Source organism: Pseudonaja textilis, chromosome Z (genome assembly GCF_049901715.1).
Source record: "Pseudonaja textilis isolate UNSWEBS1 chromosome Z, rPseTex1.2, whole genome shotgun sequence".
NCBI lineage: Eukaryota > Metazoa > Chordata > Lepidosauria > Squamata > Elapidae > Pseudonaja > Pseudonaja textilis.
Genome location: NC_142008.1, coordinates 128,941,734 through 128,959,552, shown reverse-complemented (window position 1 = coordinate 128,959,552; position 17,819 = coordinate 128,941,734). Strand labels below are relative to the sequence as shown.

The 17,819-nt window shown below is 39.4% G+C and overlaps 1 protein-coding gene across 1 annotated transcript in view; it reads left to right on the top strand.

Annotated features, from left to right (window-relative positions):
- ITGAL (integrin subunit alpha L) overlaps nt 1-17,819 on the top strand; it is a 72,927-nt gene that overhangs the window by 6,208 nt on the left and 48,900 nt on the right. The window contains exon 2 of the mRNA XM_026711994.2: nt 17,345-17,462. Within this exon, the coding sequence (XP_026567779.1) occupies nt 17,345-17,462 (118 nt within the window). The remainder of the gene's footprint in view (nt 1-17,344; nt 17,463-17,819) is intronic.

Here is a 17,819-nt window from a genome sequence, read left to right as displayed (position 1 = left end):
AACAAAAACAAAGAAGAAGAGATAATCAGTAGACCAATCAGTAACGAAACCATGTCCAAGATAGTTCATAGGACAAGCTACCATATGGAAATTTCTCATTTCTCCCTGCACTGATGATGTAACCCAGCCTGGTAATGAAAGGTGCACATGAAGAGAAGTAAGTTCAGAAAATCTTGTCACCATTCATATCCTCATTGGGATCAGAAGCTTATGCTGATTGTTCTGAGATATCTAGAAAGTTCTTTCCTGCTTCTTCTTGGACTCAGAGAGGCACTTTCTTCTTTCATTTAGAATTCTTGCTTTGGGCCTGTTGATGGCTCCCAATGCTTGTTTCTGCCAGGGCCCACCAACCTACCATATCCGAACCTACCAGGTTTGGGTTGGTATAGATGGGAATGAGGTGGGTGGGGGAAGAGCCAGATTTTAAGGGCTAAGTGTCCCTTCTTAGAGTCAGTCCTTGGATTTTGAGGTAGGCCAGGTCTGAAACAAATGCCACAAAGATTCCAGGAATGTGGTTTTTTTTTGAAGGGTAGAATAACAAAATGAAAGTGAAAGCCTGCCCCTCTTATATCAAACAAAATCAAGATGGGATTATTCTGGCCCTTTTAGGTCTCCTCCTTTCCCAGGACTGATTTGTTGTTTCTCGTTCAACAGTTTGTCCATTTTTAACAGAATTATCTCCATATTTCTTTACACTCAGTAGTTGATGGCCTGTCCTCAGGTGGGTTCCAGACTTGGACTGCAAAAGTTGGGATGGGCATTAGATGTTAGCAAAGAGTCATTAATTTGCTGGCATCTAGGTAGATTGGTAAATTTTTCCAGTCCACAGCTAATACAAATAGTCCTCAACTTATGATCACACTTGGGACCACAATTTGTGTTACCAAACAAGTAACTCCAGCCTATCCTGGAGGAATAAGGGCTTGATGAAAGAAATGGCTTTAAGGATGGTTTCCAGAATTGCCTCCCTCAATGGCCCATTGTTTCTCCTCAGCTAAGGAGTCCATTTATGCTTCTTCTGGCATGGGTTAAGACCATCTGATCTGAATGGCCGTTAGATGACAGCAAAAGCTACAGGAAAAGCTACTTTTTCCTGACATCTCATCATCATCTGTATTTCTCCACCCTGAACCTGGTAGCCTTAGGTCAGTTGGTGCTGGCAAAAGAAATTGGAGAACTTATGTGTGGTAGAAACAACTGAGAGTGGCCCATTCTGGGCTTGCAGCCACAGGCCAAGGGACATCCCTTGGCATTTGGCTGAGCCTCAACAACCTGCACATACCTCAGCCCATCTCCAACAGAAAGCAGAAAGAGCTCCACAGGTCAGATTATGTCAGAAAGATTTCCTGTGCTGTCTCTGCCACAAAGGAACCACTCAGAACCAGCATGTTCCTTCAAGAAAAGGCGCCCAGCAGCTACTGGACCTGACTTAAAGCAACTCTTGCCTGATTGTTTGCCATTTTTTATAATTAGCTTTCTTAGGAAAGGTGTAAATGCGCTTTACTCTTCTCTCCCACACACATTCAGAGTTATTTCATAGTGGATTTTCCCTCCATTCACCTGAGTGATTTGCTAGTTGCTTGTCATCTTTGCAATCTGCAGTGCTGAAATCTTGGGGAAGAGCAGGGGTGGGATTCTACCAGTTCACACCTATTCGCCAAAACTGGTTGTTAACATTCTAAGCAGTTCGGAGAACCGGTTGTTAGAAGAATTTACTGGCCTAATCCTGTAAGGAAGGCAGGAAGGAAACATTCTGGTGTTGCTTACAGAAACTGCCTTTCCATTAGCCCTTATTACGTTCTTGGCAGGACTAGACTTCCTGTCTCAGGAACTTCTCTGGAGTTTTTTGTCCCTCCTTTGCTGCTACTTTGCTTGTGTGGAGTGACCATTCAAAGTTACAATGGCACTGAAAAAAGTGACTTATGACCATTTTTCACACTTACGACTGTTGCAGCATCCCCACAGTCATGACAGGCCAGGTGAAGAGATGCGTGCCTCGATGTGAGTGATATTGAGCTGGCCACACCCAGTCAATAATGTGACCACCAAGCCACGCCCACCAACCAAGCCACGCCCACAGAACCAGTTATTAAAAAAATTGAATCCCACCCCCAAGGGAAGAGGGAATGGCTTAGAACAGCGTTTCTCAATCCTGGCCACTTTCAGTAGAAACGAACATATAATTGCTCAAGTATATAAACTGTTAAAATTTGAAATAAAAGCACGAGAGAAATAATATATGATGATTCAAATGAAACAAAAATAATGTTAAAAAGTTATGATATTTATGTAGTTACTTACCAAGCACATTTAAATTATATTAAAGTAATCAAAATGTCTTTACAATTCCCAAGGCACATCACAATTTTTGAGCACCGCTAATGTTTGGAAATTGAAAGGTGAAAAATTTAACATGCCCTAATTTATGAAGCGGGATAAACTTTTATATTAATATTTTACAAAGCTTCTGAAAGCTTAACACTGCTACAGCTGAATGTATGATGTATGAAATTAATTTTTAGCCCACCTTATCATATATTCAGCTCCAGCAATGTTAAGCTTTCAGAAGCTTTGTAAAATGTACAACTATAATAGTAGGGAGCTTCATTTGTGAAGAGACCCTGACTGACCATATTTGTCAAATTGGTGTCAATTCTCACCAACCAAACAACTAACTTTCTTCCAGAAGATTTATCTTCAACATGTTCCTTCAGATTTTCATTAATGGTCCCATAATTGCTATAATTTCTTCATCCACCTTGCTGCTACAGGTAGTCCTCCACCTACAATAGTTCATTTAGTGACCATTCAAAGTTACAATGGCACTGAAAAAAATGACTTATGACTGTTTTTCACACTCATGACTGTTGCACCATCCCCATGGTCAGGTGATTAAAATTTGGACACTTGCCAACTGGTTCATATTTATGATGGTTGCAGTGTCCCAGGGTCCTGTGGTCACCTTTTGCAAACTTCTGACAAGGAAAGTCATTGGGGAAGCCACATGCACTTAACAACTGTCCTACTAATTGAAAACTGCAGTGATTCACTTAGCAAATGTGGGAAGAAAGGTCGTAAAATGGAGCAAAACTCATTTAACAAATGTCTCACTTGAGTTTTGGGCTCAATTGTGGTTGAAAGTTGAGAACTACCTGTTTGTTCCCTTCCTCTCTGTTCTTCCACTTTCCCAGCACAACAGACATATTAAAGGATGAAGCCTTTATACCAGAGGTGTCAAATTTGCGGCCTGCGGCCCACATGCATCATGTGCTGGCCACACCCATGCCCGGTTTAGTGATGGAGAAAAGTCATGATATGTCACAAGTTGATGCCATGACGACTTTGAGTTTGATGCCTCTGCTTTACCCAATCATGTTCCCAAACCATAATTCTGTAATTTGAGCCTGGTCATTGAGGTTCCAAGTGAAAACTCTTAAAATCCTGTGTTATTTGGTGATCCATTTGTTTATTTTCCAGGCTGTGATATTTTCAGGCATTTTCTCCAAAATCAAAGTTATGTTGTGATCCTGCTGTTATATAGATATTGGAAATGTGTGATTCATAACTTTATTCCTTCAACAACAAATTGAGTTAGGATGTCATTCTAACTCAAAGTATAATAGTCCGAAGAAGAAGCCCAAATCACTATCTTTATGCTGAGAATCTTGCAAATCTGAAAGAACTTGTCTTTTTCCTCACCTTTTAACTTTCCAAAGAACTACAAAGGGATTTTTTTCTAAGATGTTTCACATGCCTCCATTTCTTCCTGGCCCGAAAGATATCTTGTCTGAACATTTTCTAGACTGTGGCTTTTCTTCCTCCTGTCTCCCAAAGTCATTTTTACAGACCATTACATCAGAAAAGTTGGTGGCCATGTATTGGTCAGGTGGATTTTTGGAGCCCAAATACTCAGAAGAGGGGAAGTTACACTCCAGTCAGCAATTCCATGTAGTGCTGCATAAATCACACATAAACACCCACCTCTAACTGTTTCCCCTACTTTGTTTTCTTTTTACATAAGATCCCTCACTTCCCCCGTCCCCCACAGATTTACATCTAAAAGTATGTGGGAACCATCCCTTAAACATTAGGTGTTGTGAGAGGTAGTGAGAAAAAAAACAAGCTGCTTGCTTCCGTACACCGTAAAAGTAAGCAGCTATCATCTCAGCCAACCCCGCCCCCCCGCCGTCCCCTCCTAATATCCAGGCACTTAATACTTGATGATTAGACAGAAGGGAAACAATACTAATTATTTTATAGGCCCTGCTTTCCACAGAGCTATGGGACATGAATATGTGGATGGAAGATGCTTGTGTTGGTTTTATATGCATATTTCTGTAAACCTTTACCTCTTTATCTGGTTCTTAAATTTATATTTATATATTCCTTCTTCACATTCTTATACCACTCATCATAAGTGACTCTTATACTGTGTACTACTTTTCCATTACAATTCATGGTTAAAAGTGCTAAACAGAAATAGATAGGCAGTTTTAACCCACTTAGAAATTACTTCTGCTGAAAACCAGGAGGCAACTTTATTTTGTGTTATTAGAATTTCAGTGTGATCATTACTGAGTATATGGACTGGGACCTGCGAATTGTACATTCATCGTTAAGTCACCGCTAATCAATCAATCAATCAATCAATCAATGTTTTACACTGGAAATACCAGTCTTCATTGTTGATGATTACTGGTCTATTAAAAAAAGACGATCAGAATAAAAGAGTTGGAAGGGATCTTGGAGGTCCTCTAGCCCAACCTCCTGCTGTATAGTGTTTAGATATTGATATAGCAGGGGTCCCCAACCACCGGGCTGTGGACCGGTACCAGGCCGTGGAACATTTTTTACCGGGCCGCCGGTTTGCTGGGCGCTGCCATCTTGTTTGATGAGAAAGTGCTTCCGGGTGAGCTTTTCCGGTTGGAAAGCGGCGTTTGGGTCCTGAAGGAATCCTTGCGCCTTAGTTTCATCGAAGGGGGGGGGCTTCGAACGAAACTAAGGCGCGAGGATTCTTTCAGCACCCAAGGCAAGGCGAGCCGAGCGACCGTCCCAAAGCTGTCCCGAAGCAAAGCCCATCGACAAAGGTACAAAGGAGGAGTTGAAGGTGGCTGGGAGAAGCGGGGGACGGCTGGCTGGCTGGTCGCTCGGCTCGCCTTGCCTTGTCATGCGTGCTGATGCCGGTACCGGGCCGCGGATCATTTTGTGATGCCGGTACTGGGCCGTGGCACAAAAAAGGTTGGGGGCACTGCGCTATAGAATCAGTTTGGTCTTTTGATTAAAATGCTGGCTAGAAACCAGGAGAAGATGAGTTCTAGTCTTGCCTCAGGCATGAAAGCCAGCTCGGTGACTAATTCAGTCATTTTCTCAGACCAACCTATCCCACAGATTGTTGCTGTGGGGAAAAAAGGAGGAGGAAGGAGTATTAGGTATATTTTTTTGCCTCAAATTATTTATAAAAATAATAAAGGCAGCATATAAATAAATAAATACACTTTAAAGAAAATACAGAGTATATCAGCCCTAATCAAATATATGAAGAGGCAAAGAAGAACATGGAGAATTAGAAAGGAGGACAAATGGGAAGGAGGAAGTAGAGGAGGACAAAAAGAGCAAAAAATTAAAGTATTTTAGCCTTACAGGTATATAGAGTTACTTTTTCCAGCATCAGGAAGACTGGTTTTTCAATTATAATATTTTCCCAACAAAACTTTTATTTCCAAGAATCTATGCTTGCAATAATATAGAATCAAAGAATCGGGAAAGAAAGAAGAGGCACTATATATAGACATAGAACACTACAGCTGTGAAAAGAGTCCAGAAAAGAAAGAAAAAGATATTCAGAAATCCAGATAATAATTGATTTTAAACCTATGCCTGCCAGACAGAGAACAACGAGGACAAAAAAAGAAGATTTGGTTCATTTTGCCAGAGGTTTGGTAACCTTAGCCCCAATCAATAACCCAACTGGAGCATTATTATCACAGGACATTCCTAATCTATTTTGAAAGCAATTCACATGGTACATGCTACAGTACTTAACCAGCAGAAGGGTGCAAGAGAAATTCTCCAATCAGAATTCTCTAACCTTGGCAACTTAAAACACATGGACTTCACCTCCCAGAATTCTGCAGCTATGCTGGGTGGGGAATTCTGGGAGTTGAAGTTCACACTTCTTAAGGTTGCCAAGGTTGAAGAACCATGTTCTAAATGGAGGGCTGCTAATCCTAAGAACTGGTTTCATTCACAAATTTCAAACAAGGAAGAACAAAAGGCAGGAGTATTTGGTCTTAAATGACACAGGGTGATTCTGCCCTAAAAGTCTTCCCTGGGAAGAACTTGGTGCCCTGCCTTATTATGGTCAGCTCTGTCATTGGACCGAGATGGAAAGGAGATGAAGTGTTGGCAAAAGAGCCTTGTTATAGTTTTTTTTTTTAAATGTGGGAAAACAATAGTACTTCCTCTAGTTGCAATTTTGGCAGAATAGGGGAGAAATAAAAGCAGTGTTGCAATAATTTTGCTTCTCAGCAGTGGAATGTGATTTTGCAAGCCGTCCTGAGTGACCTATGTGTGAGTTGGGCAGTTATATAAATTTATTTAATAAATAAAATGAAATGCATGTAACACCATGATGCTGGGATGGAGAGTGCAGCTAGATCACAACTGAGTCCCAAATTTATGTTGCTAAGTGAAACATTTGTTAGGTGAGTTTTGCCCCATTTTATGACCTTTCTTGCCACTGTTGTTAAGTGAATCATTATAGCTGATAAGTTAGTAACATAGTTGTTAAGGGAATCTGGCTTCCCCATTGACTTTGCTTATGAGAAAGTCACAAAAGCTGATCACATGACTCTGGGATACTGCAAGTGTCATAAATATGAACCAATTGCCAAGCATCTGAATTTTGATTATGTGACCAAGGGGACGCAGCAACAGTCATAAGTGTGAAAAACGGTCATGTCACTTTTTTCAATGCTGTTGTAACTTTGAATGGTCACTAAATGAATTGTTGTAAGTTGAGGACTTACAATAGGACAGATTTTAAACATTGATTCATTCATTCATTCAGCAATTTTCTATATCACCTCCCTTGTCTAAGTAGTTCTGAATGGCTAACAAACAACCTCATAAAATAATATAAAAACATGACTAAAAACAGAGTTAAAAACAAAATGAAAAGCAAGGAATTTACCAAATTAAAAGTAAGAAGTCAAAGTCAAAAAATTAACAAGGCAGAAGGAATACCCTCAAGCCACTAACCACCCTCAAAGTTGTATCAGACTTTTCAATCCGCCAGTTGGCAGAGCCAAGTCTTAACCCTCTACTGGAAGGCCTGAAAGAGGGGGTCTACCTCATATCTGTGGGGTAAGATATTCCAAAGGGTGGGGACAGTGGCTGAGAAGACTTGTCTCCTAGATCCCACAAGTCGAAATTCTTTAACTAATGGGTTTCACAGCATGAACCCAGGTAGGATGGCTCAATGTAGTTGGGATGAGTTCTCAGCCGCTATAGCCCTGACTGAAGTGGGGCTTAATCTCAGTGGGGCTGCTGAAGCTACTTCAATTCTAGAAAACTTAGAAGACCCCAGACCTATTTTAGAAATATACCCAAAGTGTATCCAATTCCTTTCTCTTCCTCTTCTCTTTCTAGAGACCCTTGGGAGAAAGAATGCTTCTGGATTTGATTGCGATAGTATTGCTGTGCAAAGTTTTACTTTAAGTTGAAGGAAATAAAGAAAGCACAGGATTTTGAACTACTGTCTATGGGGGCGGGTGGAAAAAGAGAAACACGGAGAATAAGAAAAGGAAAACAAGAAAAGGAAAAACGAAAGAATTAAGGGGTGGGTGAGAGAGAGAGAGAGAGAGAGAGAGAGAGAGAGATTGAACACAGAATAAAAATATTGGGGAAAAAGCCAACCCAAGTAGGGAAGGGGGAAAGTGCGCAGGAGGGAGCATCCATGAATGTATGTATGTCCCAGTTCATCTTGCCAAGGGCCCCCAGTGCTCCATTGTTTTTCTGAGGGATGCCTAGCTCCCCAACCAGCGTGGGTCATTTTTCTGTCTAAATTAAGAACACCAAGAGGCAAATAATGGGCCTCGTGCCACTTCCCTCCCTATAGCAAATATATATGGAACTAGCCTCACTAGACTGAAAACTGAGAGTTAAAAGAAATTAAAATAATAACAGAGTTGGAAAGGACATTGGAGGTCTTCTACTCCAACCTCCTGCTCAAGCAGGAAACTCTTTCATTTCAAACAGATGGTTGTTATCTTCTTAAAACCCTCCAGAGATAGAGCACCCACGACTTCTGAAGACAAGTCATTCCACTGATTAACCATTCTAACTGTTAGGAAATTATCCTTAGTTCTGGGTTGGGTCATTCCTTGATTAATTTCCATCCATTGCTTTTTATCCAGCCTTCAGGTGCTTTGGAGAATAGGTTGACTCCCTTTTCTTTGAGGCAGCCCCTTAGATATTGGAGAGCTGCTATCATATCACTCCAGTCCTTCTTTTTATCAAACTAGACAATTCCTACAACAATTCTTTGTATGTTTTAGCCTCCAATTGACAGAATTGTCCAATGGAGAGAAATTAAATTGAAGTGTATTAAAGGGAAGGGAAGAGATAAATATTGACAGAAAAATAGAAATTGACAAGTAAACAGCAGGGGAGAAGATATTTTTCGTGGGCTTGTTTTTTGCATTACAGGATGCTTTTGCTGGCCCTAAAGCCGCAAACTTATCAACATGCCTTGATGTTTATTAAAAGATCGTGAAAAAAGTTTCTTTCTGGTTATTTTCTGCAGATTAAGTTGGTAGCCAAAATAGAAGAGTCAGCAGCAAACTTTAGCATTTGCTGCAACTGTTGCTGGACATGAATTACTGCATGTTCTTTGAACTGTTCAGTGGGGAAAAAAACCAAACATGACGGGTGGATCTAAAGCCAGACGAAAAAGCCCCCAATCTGGAAATTCCATTCCACTATGCTAGCTGGGGAATTTTGGGAATTGAAGTCCACACATCTTAAGTCAGGTTGGAAAACCCTGATCCAAAATCTTCTTCTTGCCACAAACTCTTGCTCTGAGCATGTCTTCCGTTTTATTAAACTATTTCATTAACTCCCAGGACACAGCACTTTCAATCACACATCAGCATGGGAACGTATCCTTCCTCTTTTACTCTGCACTGCCTGATTTTAGTATGGAGAAACCCAAGAGGTAGCAGCTACAGTAGTTGCTCTTTCAGCATCAAGACAGAAAATTAGGCCTGTCGTTTGATTAAAATTTTTCCAGATTGTCTTTTCTGTGCACTTTTCTAAGGTTGAGACATAACTTTTATTTTTCTTATATGTATCCATGTATTCATTACTATGTTTTTACTTAAACCTATTATCTTGTAAGCAATTGACAATAAAAAAATAAAATAAAATAAAATAAAATACATCAATAAATCAATAAAACTGAACTCATCAAGACTAACTTAAAAAAAAAAACTAAACCAAAATAAAATAGTTTATCAATGCAATTGTGCTGAGTAAGCTAATGGTACTGTTAAAAGAAAAATCCAGGTCCAGTTCCAAGCCAGGAGTAAAATGGAAGCTGATTGGAAAGAAAGTTGGTTTATTTATGAACAGAACCATCAACAGCATATGATTCTGGGACAGCTAACAAAATGGAGTTGATAGTAGAGTGGTTTTTATACCTTTTTGATTTCTATGGGGTCATGTAGAGGTCATGGCTGGCTCTATAGGCAAAAGGGGAAATGTAAATCCTAAGTGTTTTCTAAGCTAATCTTGTCAACCTTTGGCTTATTGCTAATCTGAAATTTCTGTCTGGCCCAGTCTTTCTGAATGGATTACCAAATCTGCATTTCTAAAAGCTGGCCTCCTCAGTTTCTGCTTGGGTACGGAGACTGGTGCTGGTTTTTGCCTCTTGTAAGATTTTTCCCATTTCTCTTTTAGGGGAAATATTCTATCCTGTCTTTTTAATATCCCCCAAAATATTTCATTTATCTAGGAGGGTGGGTGGGTGCTGATTTCTACAGTACTCTTTCAGTTAATATCAGCAGAGACACACAAGATGCTAAATCATGGTGTGATATGATCTGACCTGAACAGATAATATGAATGAATGCAAGCATTATGGTTTGCTAAACACAGTTTATGATTTAAATGTACTTTATTCAACAAAATGAGAACAGTTAAGGGCTGGGATTAGCAAGCAATCATGCCCTATAGATCAGTTGTGCTGCCTGGGGAATTCTGAGGATTGAAGTCTGTTCTTTTTTAAGTTGCCAAGCTTGAGAAACACTGCTATAGATGGTGTCTGCAGACCAGCCCCAAATCAATAAAATGTTATTTAAATTGTACGTTTTACCTGTATCAAAACTCAATATTGTAAGCAGCTAGTTCCAGAGGATCTGCTCTGTTGATCTTTTCTGTCTTTTGCGAAGTATTGGAAGTAATCTCTAAATAGGTTGTGCAGCCAAGAACTCAAGAGATTCAGGGTTCAGCATTTTAATCTATCAAATTTTGGATTGGTTCAGCACTTCTGCTGGAAGGCCTGGATCAGAAAGTGGTCACCAATAGAATGCTTGAAAAGTACAATTGAAGATTCTCTCTCTCTCTCTCTCTCTCTCTCTCTCCCTCCCTCCCACTCTCTCTCCCTGTATGTGTGATATCAGTCTGGTTTTCTCTGTGTCTCTTATTGATGTGAGTACATCAACCTTAGTCAGTCCATCCTGGGTATTTTCTGTTAAAATTCCCATACATTTTGTATATAATATGGTGCACATTTTAATTCATTTAGTGTGTTTACTTACTGGGTTTCTAAATTGCTGTAGTCATAATGCTAATCACCAGACACACCTAATACAACAGCTGGATGAAAGTTACGTCATAAACAGACATAGTCCCTAATATCCCAGGCTCCAATAGCACAACTCTCAAGCTAGGAGAAACAAAATAAGATATAATATCAAATCCATTAAGTACAGTAAAAAGTGATTCACTTAACAACTGTAGCAAGAAAGGTCGTAAAACAGGGCAAAACTTACTTAACAAGTATCTCATTTAACACCATAAATTTTGGGCTCAATTGCAGTCTTAAGTTGAGGACTCCTGTATTAGAAGAATATGTACAGTGGCAACACATCTGTGTAGCACCGAATATAGTAGACAAACAGGGATTGGCCTCTGCTTTTCAAGGTGTGTTCATACCAGACAATTCTTTGTTGACCTATCTATTTGTGTATTTGTTTACTATCAATGATAAAATTAAAAACCTGCTCATGGTGGAAGAGTTGAATTTGAACTATGTATTTTTTTTACTTTTTTTTTCAATTCCCAGAGGGGAAGGATGTCTGAAACCTCCACAGAATCACACTGCACAGTAATAACTGCACTTTTGGCAATGAATTAGGTGTTGCTTTCCCTTTGTGGGTGCAAAGTGGAGAGATAGGATCAAAGTAGGCCTCTTCCTGTGTGACAGCTCAAGCATCGACTTGTAAAGTTTTCGTGCAGAACTGGAGCTCCAGAACCTTTTCTAAAGGGCTTCCAAAGCCACGAATGAGCTTTTGAAACAGACTCAGTGTTGTGACAGGCTCTGATGGCTGTGAAATGGCTGAATAATCCATTTTCTGTCTAGCCCAGCACTAGCAACTTCCAAAGCCTTCAGGCCAAACTCTTTTTAAGGCCTATTATCCTCAAGGCTCAGTTATAGTACAGTACACACATCTGTTTATTGGCAAACAAACTAAAAGTAGTCCTTCACTTGCAACAGTTGGCGTGTGATCAAAACTCAGATACTTGGCAACTGACTCATATTTACGATGGTGCCAGTGTCCATATGATCATCTTTTGCGAGCTTCTGACAAGCAGTTTAGCGAATCAGTGAAGTAGTTAAATTAGTAACCTGGTTGTTAAGTGAATCTTGATTCCCCACTGGCTGCTTGTCAGAAGGTCGCAAAAGGTGATCACACAACCCCAGGCAATCGCAACGGTCGTAACTATGAGCCAGTTGCCAAGCATCTGAATTTTGATCACATGACCATGGGGACACTGTAATGGCCACAAGTGTGAAAAACAATCACAAGTCTCTTTTTTCAGTGCTGTTGTAACTTGGAACAGTCACTAAACAATGGTTGTAAATCAAGGATTATTTATTTTTATTTTATTTATTGAATTTATATTGCCGCCTATGGTGATTACCTATATTACTAATATATTTATGTAAGTACCAGGTTTTTAACCTACTGTATTTTGTGTAAATGAGTCCCATTATATTTGTCCATACAGTACAAAATCTATTTCTGTAGGCAATCCTCTATAGGCAGTCCTCAACTTACAACTATTCATTTAATGACCATTCAAAGTTACAACAGCACTGAAAAAAGTGACTTATGGCCATTTTTCACACTAATGACCGTTGCAGCCTCCTCCTGGTCATGTGATCAAAATTCAGATGCTTGATAACTTACTCATATTTATGACAGTTGCAGTGCCTTGGGGTCACGTGATTCCCTTTTGCGACCTTCTGACAAGCAAAGTCAATGAGGAAGCCAGATTCACTTAACAATCATGTTGCTAACTCAACAACTGCAGTGATTCACTTAACAATTGGGGCAAGAGAGGATACTCACATAACAGCTGTCTTGTTTAGGAACAGAAATTTTAGGCTCAATTGTGTTCGTAAGTTGAGGAATACCCTGTACATCCTCAACCTTGCTGATCAGTAGGCAGGGAAGAACTCAATGAATCAAAAGATCCTTTGTAACCTGTCATTTGCTGAAGCCTGGATAAGCAGTCCATTTAATTTGGGATTCAGTGGAAACACCTTGAGATTTCCGGCAGACATGGGGGCAGAGGCCATTTTTTTTCATGGTGGATGTTCCTACTTCGTGCTGCCTTCTTGGCTTCTGGGTTCTCTTCCTTCCACGTAGCGCTTCAATATTTTCATGCGTGCCCTTCTCTGAAGTTTTGATAAATTAGGAATGGAACTTTGCCAGCTTTTCAGTTTAACTTTGATTGTGATTGTAAGACTCTAAAAAAAGTGCAGAGAAGAGCAACCAGGATGATTAGGGGACTGGAGGCTAAAACATACAATGAACGATTGCAGCAACTAGGCATGGCTAGTCTAGTGAAGAGAAGGACCAGGGGAGACAGGAGAGCAGTCTTCCAATATTTGAAGGGCTGCCACAGAGAGGAGGGGGTCAACCTATTTTCTAAAGCACCTGAAGGCCAGACAAAGAATAATGGGTGGAAACTGAACAAGGAGAGATTCAATCTAGAAATAAGGAGAAATTTTCTGACAATGAGAATAATCAACCAATGGGACAGCTTGCTTCAAAAGTTGTGGGAGCTTCATCACTGGAAACTTTCAAGAAGACTACCATTTGTCTCCTGCTTGGATGGTGGGGTGGGTTGGATTAGATGACCTACAAGGTCCCTTCCAACTCTATTAATCTGTAATCTAATCTGTGATGGCCAAATAAAACAGACCATGAATGGTCAGGAGACTACAGTGATGGCTGCATGTTGATCTTCACACTCAACTTTTGATTACCAGGGAGCTGTGTGAGTGGTCTCATGTGCCATCCTTGATTTCAACGTTGGTCCTAGTGAGGACACTGGTGGCTTGATCTAAAAATATTCAGTTTGGAGAACAAAAATTGTAGTGTAGAATTTTTTTTGGGACTTCTGGTTTGAAGGGCTTCGGCGACAGACAGAAATCCGTGATTGTGCGCGGTTTCTGCCTGGGCTCGCCACCGGAGCGTCCCTAGCTGTCTGGTTTCGGGGCTAAGCCACCCCGTAGAGGTGGTGAAGAGGGGGGAGACCACCAGCAGGGTCAAGGAGAGCCGCATCTCTCCTCCTCAGCTGGCCATTACTCCCTTTCCTGAAGGCGGTAGGAGCGGTGGTCAGAAATGGCCACCTCAAAGAAGAACTCAACCGGAAAAGAATGTGCAGGAGGAAGATAAGAAGTGAAAGTTTTGGCTGACCAGGTTAAGTTGAAAAAGCAATAACTAAGGTACCCTGGAATTTAAACTTTACAAAAAATAACATCGCTCCCAAAGAAGAGTCGGAAGCAGTGAAAGAAAGTGAAAAGGAAAAGGTTTGGCTTTTTTTGTCTTCTCTCTCCTTCCCTATATTGACAACTAAGAGACATAAATAAGAAATTGGAAAAATCCGCTTTGGCATCAATAGGCAATTAAGCTGAAAATAAAACAAAATGCCAAGGGGATAATAAAGATTTTTGGACATTAAAACCTTTTTCTTTTATAAGCAGGAAGAGAGAGAAAAAGAATAAGGGCAGGATCTGGAAGGGGGAGGAGACTGCCTGGAATTTAAAAGAATCTAGAGTAAAACTTCAATAAGACTTCTAAAAGATACATTTTAACTGAAACTTTGCAACTAAATAGTAACCCCAGGAAGAGAAAGTGGAAAAAAAAGAAAGAACAAAAAAGAAACAGCTTGCGTGTATTTGGATTATTTGGTGACTTTTGGATTTTTGGTTATATTTGAATGACTAAAATCAATCGGGTGGTGGTTTAAAAAATTTATACAATGGCATCACTTCTGGATGAATTGAAAATGGAACTTAAAAAGTACAAAGAAGATGCACAAGAAGGGAAGAGTTCTTTTGGCTTCGTTTTTCAATTTTTAGAAATGGAGATCTGGAACTATGAGAAACAACAAGAAAAGACTGCAAAACAAGAAGACTGGGACAAAGAAGAAGCCATCTTTAATGAACAAGTAACTCTATGTGGGGAAGAAAAAGGAAAGGGGGGGAAGAGAATGGAGAATTTAAGACTTAAAAAAACAACCAAAGAAAAGAAAAATAATTTGAAAAATAAGTATAATAGTGGAAAGCAACAGAAAAGGGGAATACAGAAGAGGGAGATAGAAGTAGAGAGACAAAGGGGTAAAAAGGGGAGAGAGAAGAAGAGAGGGAAGAAGGAAAGGAAAAGAAATTACAAAAGTCTGGAGCAAGATATAAAGAAACAGGACCTATTTAGAGATAATGGGTGAAAATCTAACTGAAAAAGGGATTCTGTAAAGATACATAAGATTGTATTGTTATATTTGTAATAGAAATAACTTTAGAAAATTGGAAACAACATATGATTAGAATAAGGGATAAAATAGTTAGTGTAATTTAGTGAAATGTTTGTGAATAAAATTAATGAAATAAAATAAATGAGAAAATTGAATTAGGAAGGAACGGGAACATTTTAATTAGTCAATGTTTTATAAAATATAAGTGAAGAGGGGGGGAATTAACTATGGAAAGTTTATAATTGTTCCCATAGAAGTATGATATTCAATTGAAAAGCAACGTGAAAAATGCTAAGACTTTAATGGATATTAATATTAATGATAGAATTGAATTGGAATGGAATGTTGTTTTAATTATATACATTTATAATTTTTTTTCTTTTTTTTCAAGAATACAGTGTGTATTTTAAGAATGTACCAAGCAGAATCTGAATGGAAGTTATGTATTATATTGAGTGTTACAAGTTTAGGGGAAAGATATAAAGGCGTCATACTCTAATCAGTAATTACAGGAGAAATTTTGTTTAATGAGAAAAGATAATAGACAATTGAAACAGGACAGACAAAAAATATAAATATAATGATTTTAATTGAGATGAAATAAATAAAATAAAATTGAGAAAATTAAAAGAGGGGAGAAGCTATGTAGAAAATGTAAAGTAGTAATAACACATGGAATAGAATATAAAAATGAGCATGAACCTGAATTTGCGTCTGTACGAAGAAATGTAACCCGGGATTATGCTGCTTTCAAAAAAGATGTTTTATTTGTATTTCTTTTCTTTTTGTGAAAACTCAAATAAAATTTACAAAAAAAAAAAGAAAGGGTTTTCCCCCCCCATCATTAACAGACAAGATAGTTATGTTTTAAAGTTGCTTTTGAAGTGAGGCAGCATATAATTGCACTTAGATCAGCATTTCTTTCGCCACAATTGGGCCAATGTGGTCAGTGATTTTCCACTCTCTTTGAAAAATAACACAAAGGGAAATCCCTTTTTGACGGTCTTATGAGAATTCTGGTATCTAATTTAAATAAGTACTGCCCACATTGAATTAATCTTTCAGCCGAAGCCTCTTTGTGTGCTGGGACCGATTCTGAAATTAATAATTGTCTTTCTTTAGTATTCACTGTGGGTTTATGATTATGAATCTACAGAAAGCCTATATTTAGGATCTTACTCTTTTCAGAAAAGAGCAAATTTCATTAGGTTTTTTTTTAATCAGTTTCTTCCCTGCTCCAGGTTCATAAGAAAGGCTAACTCAGAAGGCCGGGAAATTTTCTAAATAAGAACCCTATTGGTACTGCCTTATAAAGACATTACAAAGACCACACCTGGAATACTGCATCCAGTTCTGAGACTTTGGAAAAAGTGCAAAGTGCAGAGAAGAGCAACTAAGATGATTAGAGGCCTGAAGTCTAAAACATATGAAGAACCATTGCAGTGTTTGGGTTTTGAGAAAAGAAGGACTAGGGGGGACATGATAGCAGTATTCCAGTATTTGAGGGGCTGCCACAAAGAAGACGGGGGTCACAATATTCTCCAAACACCAGAAAGCAAGACAAGTAATAATGGAAGGAAACTAATCAAGGAGAGAAGTAACCTGGAATTAAGGGGGAAAAAATCCCGCAATGAGAAAAATTAACTAGTGGAATTGCTTGCGTTCAGAAGTTCATCGCTGAAGGTTTTTAAGAAGAGACTGGACAGTCACTTGTCTGGAATGGTATAGTATCCCCTGCTTGAGTGGACTAGAAGATCTCCAAGGTCCCTAGTTTTTGGAAAGGAAAATAAGGGTGGGGGGAATTCTGCTTCTGCCTACCAGCATCCATCGGTATTCGTCTGGCTAGTGTCCTGTCAGTATGTGAGAGTTGAGGGCAAAATATACAAAATAGAAATGCTCTGATGGTCATTTCGAAAAATCCTTTCTTAATGAGCACCTGGAAGCCAAGAGGAATATATGTGCCAAATCCCAAGTTTGCAGGCTTTATGGTTCTGGGGATTTTGTGATGATATGGTAATATATATATTATGCGGTAATATTATGTGGTATGTGGATACACACACACATAAACACCCCCACACACCATAACCAACCATTGGTTCCCTTAATGACCACAGCATTCGCTTAATGATCAACACAAAAACGTTTGTAAAATCGGGGTGGGATTTACAACCGTCCTGACTTATGACTGTGATGGGCAGGTTCTATTATGGTCGTATGTCGGGACTGCTTGTACTTGATGTATTCTTGTTTCTCTACCCTGAATAAAGGCATCCCCTCTTCTTTTTTACAGGCCCCTCACAATCTTTGGGATACAACATCGATCCTTCTCCAGCAATTCTCTTCTCATCGAACCACAGCAAGCACTTTGGCTATCAGGTTCTCCAATTTGGAAAAGGCTCTGAAGCAAGGTAGCCCACCTTTCTTGTTCCCACACTTGACGTGTCACAGTCCTCCATGTATTTGTTTAGTGACTGTTCGAATTTGTAACGGCGCTGAAAAAGTAACATACAAATGGGTCCTTGCACTTATGACTGTCCGAAGGTCCCTGTTCAGGTAGTTCATTTAGTGACTGTTGAAAGTTACACTGGCACTGAAAAAAGGGAGTTATGACCATTTGCCACACTTACAGTCATTTCAGCATCCCCATGGACATGTGACCGAAATCCAGATGCTTGTCAACTGACTCCTATTTATGACGGTTACGTTATCCCAGGGTCATGTGATCCCTTATGACAAGCACAGTTAATGGGGAAACTGGATTCACT